Below are 8,428 nucleotides of genomic sequence, written 5' to 3'. Positions count from 1 at the left end.
TGTGCCCTTGCTCCCGTCGCAGTTGGAAATGCCGGAGAAAGAAATGCACCAGCTGTCCCGGGAGGTATCGACCCTGCGGGACAATCTGAGCAGGGCAAGAGCGCAGTTCGCCACCCTGCGTGGCGCACTGCGCCAGACAGAGAAGAGTCTCCATGAGATGCTGCACCAACTCAAGAAAAACCATGCTGAGGAGGTACTGTGGCCACCACCAACCCCCCTGTCCCCTTGTTACACGGAGCAGGGCTAAAATGAAACTTCGTTTGTCAAGATTTCGTCGATCTTACATTTACATGCAAATTTCATCAAGCCCTGCCCACTGACCCTTGAGCTACACCCATCTCAAACCTTTTTAACTCCCTGCCTTAGCAGCGCTCCCGCCATATATTTTTTCCTGCCTCGGCAGCTCTCCTGCCATATCCTTCACTTGATGACGATTGCTTGTGTTGCGATCGAAATGTCGTGATATTGTTATTATTTTTTTTATTATTTTTGTATCTACATGGCCTTACCGAAAGACCCAAATAACGTGTTCACGTTGTGAAGCTGCGTGGCACACAAGCAGAGATAACAAAACCTCAACATATTCGTCAATAACGCTGCAATGGATACTGCTTTGACTTCTCTGATGCGATGAAGGCCATTGCCTGAAACATCACCTTTTAGAAGCTCTGCCCTATTAAGTGCATCATTATTGATTCATGCGTTGAGTTTTTATTCAGAGTTACGATCTGAACGTCAAGGAAATGGCACATTAAATGAGTGCATCCTGGGAGGTAGCTAGGTGCCCCAGGGGTCAGACATGCTGTGCCAGCATGGCTGAGATGCCAGGATTGAATGTGGATTACAGCCGCCCAACCACAGTGATTAAACCGGATTCTCAAGCATAATGGTCTCAGTCTAGTTGCAAATGAGTGCACAAAAAAACCCATCGAATTATATTTTGGTTCCGTAATAAATTTTGCTAAATTCACTGTAGCGAGTGGTCCATGGTTTTATTCCCAATAATGTTGAAAATGAAAAGATAAAAGCAGATCAAACTAAATTTTTGTATCATAGCATCTCCCCACATAATGTGCATGTATTATGTTTTATTGATTAATACATCTGTACGGTGCTGACCAGCATGGGGAAGTATAGTCAAACACATTCCCATGACCGACATGGTGTGAGGAGGCGTTGTGAGTTATTTGTTTTGAATATTGACTCAATTTGAAGATGAACATTTGGGTGCAACGAGTTTCTTCATTATCTTATGATGAAGAACGTTGCCATGTTGTATGCACGCTTACCAATCGTTGATTGATGTATACAATGTATCATGGTTCTATTTTTTGACTTTCTATTATCATTCTAAATATTTTAAACGTGATTGTGGTATGTTCAATAAGACCACAGGTGTTTACCTTGCATATTTTTGAAGTTCTTGATTTGTTTACAATAGAATCTCAATTTCTTATTTTCATCTTGAAAAGCATCCACTGCACGTGTGCGTCCGTCTGCATGCGAGGCGCCTGTATGTGCGTCTCTGTACTCAATGCCCGTGTCTCCGCATTCTTATCTTGTCTCCCTCTGCATGTTCTGCCTTTGGCTATGTACATCTCTCTCCACATGCACTGTCTTTCCATAATGTGTCCAAATTTGTATGACTTGCTTGTGTCTTTGTGTGTATGTCTCTGCATCTGTAATTTATTTTCTTGTGCCTCCTGCCCATGTCTATAGTCTCTTATCTCTCTGTACAACTACATGCTCCGTGTGTCTGTATGTCTGTACCTGTCCTCATCTGCACGCTGCATGTGTCTGTGATGAAGGGATGCCCACCTATGCATGCACGTGCCTGTGACACTGTGCCCTTCTGCCCGTGAGCAGCTAATGGCACACTCGCAGGCCATCAACAGCCTGCAGGTGGAGTTGGAAGCAGTGCGGTGGGGCGAGCGCGAGGAGCAGCTGAGGCGTGAGCACGATGCGACTCTGCATCTGGCATACATAGAGCTGGCCGAATATCGTGCATCACATATGCACGACGATTCAGAGTACGACGCTCACGTTGTGCACATCACGATCCTCCAGAAGGTGAGGCCTCCACTCTCGCAACAGCCACCCCCCTTCTTGCAACAGCAATGTGTCCTGCCCAAGCCCACTTATTTTCTCAATATTTTGGATGAATGCTAAACAATTTATTAATATATTCAAATTACATGTTGTAATTACGTGTAATTTAGATGCTGCCCGTCTCCGCCCGCAGGCGCTGAAGGAGCGTGACGAGCTGCTGCGGCGCTCAGAAGCAGACCTGGTGGCGGCGCGGGAAGAGGCGCGAGAGCGCGGGACTGAAACCGAGCGGCTGGGCACCGAGGCCGCGGAGCTGAGAGCGAACATGCGCGACCTCTTTACCAACCAAGAGGTGCAGCAGACTGAGGTGGACAACCTGCGGCATGAAGTACTGGAGCTGCAGCAACGACTGCAGGAGGCTAACGCTTGCTGCGAGGAGACCGGTGGGTAGGGGCCTGTGCTCCAAAATTTTTCTGAATCCCGGACCCATTGAACACTAATTTTTGTCGAGCACTGTGCACCAATAACTTCTTTTTACGAGTTAAAACGAGTAATTCCTCGTTTTTACTTCATTTCCCACGTGGACCACTTCCGCTGTCTAACATAGGACTGCACTGGGTTTACTAACTGCTCTCTCACTAGGCCCTTCCTGTGCATATATTATTATTCTGGACCCTGTGTTTGCATGCAAGCTGGTGAATAGGTCTGAGGGACCTCAGACCTATTCTGTCTGCTACTACTCCCGCTGCTGGTACTCTTCCTCCTGAGCTGCTGCTCCTTCTCTGTCTGCTGCCACTGGTGGCTGTACTGTCTTCATCGCCATGGTTTTGTGTCCCTTCCGACAGGCAATTCTCTGGAGCAACAGACGGACTTTCTCAAGGCCGAGCTGGGAGTCTCCAGGGCAGAGGAGGCCGCGAGGGCACAGGAGGTGGTGCAGCTGCAGCACACACTTCAGCACACGGATGCTGAGATGGAGTGCATGCACGGCCAGATCGCCGGGCTGCAGCACCAGGTAACCAGAGCCTTATGCGGCAGCCCCCCCACCTCCATGTGTGTGCATGAGGCCTGTCCTCATCGCCTGAGCAGTGCACCATCGCATGTTCGAGAATGTTTTTTTAGGTAAAGTCACGTAGAAATAAGAAATAATAAAATTAATAATAAAAACCAAAGAATAATTCCTGCAGTCACGAAAGCTCCAAATTCAAGTTTCATGTTAGAGAATGGTTTGCAGAAGCATAAATCACATAACTACTTCTGAGAAATATTTAAGTGCCCTCTGGTACCCACCCAATAGGAGGAAATACTTTGATATCTGCCCTGCTATGGAGAGTAATGAGTAATGTTCATCACAAAACAGTCGGATCTTTGGTTTTCAGAGCTGGAACTTCGCTCGATGTAGTGTAAAGCCGACATTGTTTTCATGGGCTTTTCTGTGAAGTCATTGATGATCAGGCTGAGATCATTAACTCACTGCACATGTGAACCTGGCTTAATCACAGGTGGCTGAAACCTGAAGTGGTTATATAAGTAATATGGATGCAGCCAGGAAGGCAGACAGCCAGAATGTTTTTTTCGAATGTAGTATGATAATGCATTTCTATATGGCAAAATGTATAATTGTGACCACAGGATCGGTCCTCCCCTCATGGCTCTTAATTTTGTCTGCAGATATGTGAATGTTGGATGAGGTAATTACACTAGACAAGGCAATTCCTGACTAGGCCTTTAACTAATTCACTACCTCTCATAATTTGTCATGATTCAGAGTTGCGAATGTATTTTCTCACATTTTCATACTTTCAGTTAGAATAAATACAATTTAATTATAAAGTCAGCTGCAGTTTACAGGACTTTTTCTAAAATGTGATTGGCTTGCATTTGTTAGAGAAACAATATAGGCTTGCAGACACACAGCTATATGCACACCACAGAGTTTAAATGACTTAAGTGGTAATTATTTATCTGTTTGCAAGCCGGGCTTAATTACAGCTGGGTCTTTTCCAACCCAGAAAAGATTTCCACATTCTGCACACCATATTCAGTATACTTCCCCAGACATGAATCCAGCATTGTGGAACGTGTGCGTGCCTGTAGCTGAAGGAGTCGGAGGGGCACGTCCAGGCACTTGGGATGGAGAAGGCGCAGCAGCAGGACGCGCATCGGAAAGAGGCCTGCGAGCTGGCGACAGGGCTGGAGGAGGTCCGGCTCACCCTCACCGATGCTTTTAAGCAGTTCGAGCGCAACTCCAAGAAGGTATCGGCTCGCAAGGGCACGCGTGGTGAAGCCGCGATTGGCACTGAAGAGGGGCGCCACGGTGGCGAGATGTTAACTACCTCGCCTGTATGCAGGAGGTTGTGGGTTTGATCCCAACCCCGACACCTGTATATTTGGAGTTTGCATGTTCTCCCTGTGGTCACGTGGATTTTTTCCGGGTCCTCCGGTTCTTCCTCCACATTTAGAAACGTGCGTTTAGATTCTATAGCTGCAATACATTTCCACATGATAAGCCACTTCGTTGAACTTTCATTTGTGGGCAGGTCGCTTCTGAAAAAGAGCGATATAGTTCAGTAGGCCTTAGCTGGTAAAATAAAGATAATTAAAGTTTGAGTTTTAAGACATTTGTGGCAGCGTTCACAAGAGGAGGAGACCCTTGTGCGGCGAAATATTTATGATGATATACAACGTATTAATTTACTGTGATGAGCCTTCTGCACTCTGAACCAAGCTGTCCGAGTTTGATTACCAACCATGGCTAGCATTGGTGGCCAGTGAAATCTGACCCAGTCTTGGGTGTACCACTTCGTGCTGACCAGTGTGATGAAGTATGATCAATTAATTCCCATGACCGGTATGGCTCAGGGAAACTTTCATCCAGCAGTATCACAAAAACACATTCAGCGGTGGACGGATCATGGCTGTTCATGATGATGATGGTGATGATTACGATGGTAAAACGAACGTTGCCTGTATTAAGGCTCAGGAGGACGAGGACACAATCACTCGGCTGAGGGAGGAGCTCAAGGCGAGCAAGGAGGAGCTCGCAGCGAGTGAGGCGGAGCGCGCCAGTGCCCAGCCGGAGCTCTCCACCCCCCAACAGGGACTGTCGGCGCTGCAGGATCAGCTGACCACGTCCCAAGCTGAGAATGAGGACACTCTGCGTCAGGTAATGCTCCCAGCCTCGTTCCCACGGCCGCTGAGAACCCAGGCTCTCCTGGCCCCGGAACGGCCCAGGTCTGACCGTGACACAGCACTTGAGTCGTCAGGCTGTGTAGGGTCTGACCATCTGCTCCCCTCTGCTACGTGCATGTCCATGCCCTCCCTGTCCTGGTTTGGGAAGCGATTTTAATCTGACCTTTTAATGCAGATTTTGGGTTACTTAATCCATATATGTGGGCTTTTATAGGTGTAATCATGGGTTGTGTGCATGATGGTCTGACAAGATTGGGTGCATCCTGGGTGATTTGGTCAAACATGGTGTATGGACATCTGTGAAAAATATTTTCACAGCTCATCAGACTCCTCCAATATGAATAAAGATTCTGGTTCTAAATGTGTCTGTTGTTGCATCTGTATGTTCTACAATAACCGCACACAGTCGTTAAAATGCTTTTCTCTGTCCCTCTGCCTGTGGCCCAAGCAGCTGTTCGAAAGGAGCCAGGAGCTGGGATTCCTGCATGCGGGGATTCTTTGGTATCAGCGTATGCTGGCCGAGCTGCACACAGAGCTGGAGCAGTACCGCGAAAACGCACAGATCGGACGCTCACAGCTGCAGCATTTGGACATGCTGCGCCAGCAGAGCGAGGCGGAGGTGAGTACACTGCATTCGCACGTCGCAGACAAAGACTCCCCGTATAGCCTTAATAGACTGTTGGGGAAAGTACTGTTAGTGAGCAGCACCTATGAAGGCCGGCATGGCACACAAGGGGGTGATTGGCCAGCACCATGCCTCGCTGCCTTTGTCTCTCCAGTGGTGGTGTTTACACATCGCACCAGGTACTCATTTGAGGCTGGGTCGATCTAGGGGACGCCCAGGACCGGTTCACATAATCGTCACTGGTGTTGGCCATGAACGGGAATCGAACTCGGGTCGCCGCTTTCGAAGGCTAATCGCTGCACTACCGCTCCCCACACATTCACTTTCATACACATAGACACGTGCGCGTGCATACACACACACTTATAGGCAAACACTTGCTCCAAGCGCCATCCTGAATTATTACATGTCGCGGAGGATTGCTCCACTGAACAAAATAGTGACGCGGTTCAATTTTCAAATGCGAGTTCGCGTTTAAAGTCAATGTTATAAAATATATATTTGATGGAAGCAGGTTCGTAAGTGCAGGTGTTTGTAAGTTGAGGACTGCCTATATACACACTTATTTTTCACACAGATGTGTATATGCGCACTGGGTTACTGAGCATCCTCTGTTTAGGGACTGTACCACATTACAATCCACCATCCCACCTCTAGTAAAAGTACCTACTACTACTAGAACATCTGCTCCCCTCTGCTACGTGCATCTCCATCCCCTCCCTATTTTTGGTTGGGAGGCAATTATAATCGGACATTTTAAAGTAGCTTTTGGGTTAATTAATCCATATATCTGGGCTTTTATAGGTGTTATCTTGGGTTGTATGGATGGTGGTCACCCATCCAAGTACCATAAAAGTTCAACCCTGCTTTTCTTCCAAGATCTTATAATATTGGGTGCATTCCGGGTCATTTGGTCATAGGTGGTGTGGTGTATGGACATCTGTGAAAAAGAGTTTCATAGCTTATCAGATTCCTTCATTTAAAATAAAGATACTGGTTCTGTATGTGTTTGTTGGATTTGTATGTTCTTTAACAACTGCACGCAGTCGTTAAAATGCTTAGCCATGTCCTTCTGCTGCCGTTTGTCCGTGGCCCATGCAGCTCATCGAAAAGAATGAGCACCTGGGATCCCTGCAGGCGGGGATTTTGGGTTACCAGCGTGTGGTGGCAGAGCTGCACGCTGAGCTGGCGCCATGCCAAGAAAACCTGCAGAGCATTCACTTTCAGCTCCAGGATCTGCAAGTGCTGCACCAGCAGAGTGAGGCGAAGGTGAGCAAGTGCTGTTAGCGAGCACCTATGAAGTCCGGCATGGCACAAACGCAGATATATACAGTAATACCATTATTTACGCCGTCCCGTTGTACGTACTTTCACTATTAACGTACTCAAGTCATTGATAGCCAATCGCATGTTATGTACTGTGGTACCTTGCCATAGCGTACTTGAGATTTACGAACTTTACTATAAAGACCCAAATAGTTTACGCTGGATGGCGACAGTAAGGCACCAGATGACGCCCAAGCGTTTGCATCTCTGACTACAGTAGTCACTTTCATGTGTACATGTGTAGTGACTAACTCAGAGACAGTAAGACTTTTAGGCGCTTCTTTTATTTAACGAGCACCATTGGGATAATACAGACACCCTACGTGGGTACACACTATTATCGTTGCTTGCCTATACAAAACACTAACCATCTAACACTGACAGCACTGAACGGAGACAGCGAACACCTATCTAGCAGCGTAATATCGAGTGAAGACGGCAGCGACGATGGCGACAAGACGACAGCGATGAGATGACAACGACGATGACGAGATGGTGACGACGACTATCTTAAATATACGAACAGCACGACGAGGATCCCACTTCCAGCAACAGCCACAAGGTCCCTCACAGGGGCCCTTCTTATACTCTCAGCGTGGCCTCGCTCCGCCACGGCCACGCCCCCTCTCTGGAACCTACTAGCGGGTTCCCGATGGCCCCCCCTCTGTGACCTTTCCCCTAGATGTCCCCCTCTCGTGTCTATCGTGGCCTGCTGACGTGGGTACTACCATACACCGCAGTTACCCTTTTTTACCAGCAGCCAGCGCTATGCCACTACACATACTCTATCAATATTTTTTCCCCACATACCGGATTTATGGTGAATATTTTTCAAGTGTAAACTAATTTTACATGATAAACAACTAATAATACACGTAGTATAATAGACAAATATATCAATATGGCAGTCCTCGACTTACGAACGCATTTAGTTCCTGAGGCCCATTCATAAGTCGGAACGGTTCGTAAGTCGGAATACAATAATGTGCGATATTTAAATTCCCATATTGTCAGTGTTATAAAATGTGTTAAGGTTCAACAAAAGAGTTAAACTCGTAAATAAGAAATCATGTACATTTGCATTAACACTAAAAATATAGTGTATCGTAAGTAATACATAAAATGTAGTAAAAATATTTTTTTTTCACTCACCGCTTTTAAATCACAAGCGTGCTCACCGCTACACTTCCGATCCGCACAAAGATCCACCGTGTAGCTGTAATAGGCTGTTGGGGCACGTGC

General features: G+C 47.0%; 1 protein-coding gene across 1 annotated transcript; it reads left to right on the top strand.

Moving 5' to 3' along the window:
- Positions 1-1,155: 1,155 nt before the first annotated feature.
- On the top strand, positions 1,156-4,094 carry LOC142905950 (uncharacterized). Its single transcript, XM_076053176.1, has 2 exons — positions 1,156-2,489; positions 2,892-4,094. The coding sequence occupies exons 1-2, from the start codon at positions 2,159-2,161 to the stop codon at positions 3,167-3,169; spliced, it is 609 nt and encodes a 202-aa protein (XP_075909291.1). The 5' UTR covers positions 1,156-2,158; the 3' UTR covers positions 3,170-4,094.
- The last annotated feature ends 4,334 nt before the right edge of the window (positions 4,095-8,428 follow it).

Source organism: Petromyzon marinus, chromosome 59 (genome assembly GCF_048934315.1).
Source record: "Petromyzon marinus isolate PM22_M1 ecotype Great Lakes invasive population chromosome 59, UKy_Petmar_22M1.pri1.0, whole genome shotgun sequence".
NCBI classification, from domain to species: domain Eukaryota; kingdom Metazoa; phylum Chordata; class Hyperoartia; order Petromyzontiformes; family Petromyzontidae; genus Petromyzon; species Petromyzon marinus.
This window is presented reverse-complemented; position numbering and strand designations above follow the sequence as displayed.

Bases quoted from the DNA above. Each gene is read 5' to 3' on its own strand.
- LOC142905950 (XM_076053176.1), top strand. From the start codon at position 2,159: ATGAATGCTAAACAATTTATTAATATATTCAAATTACATGTTGTAATT. The intron at 2,490-2,891 runs GTGGGTAGGGGC...CCCTTCCGACAG, and splicing joins CGCTTGCTGCGAGGAGACCG to GCAATTCTCTGGAGCAACAG.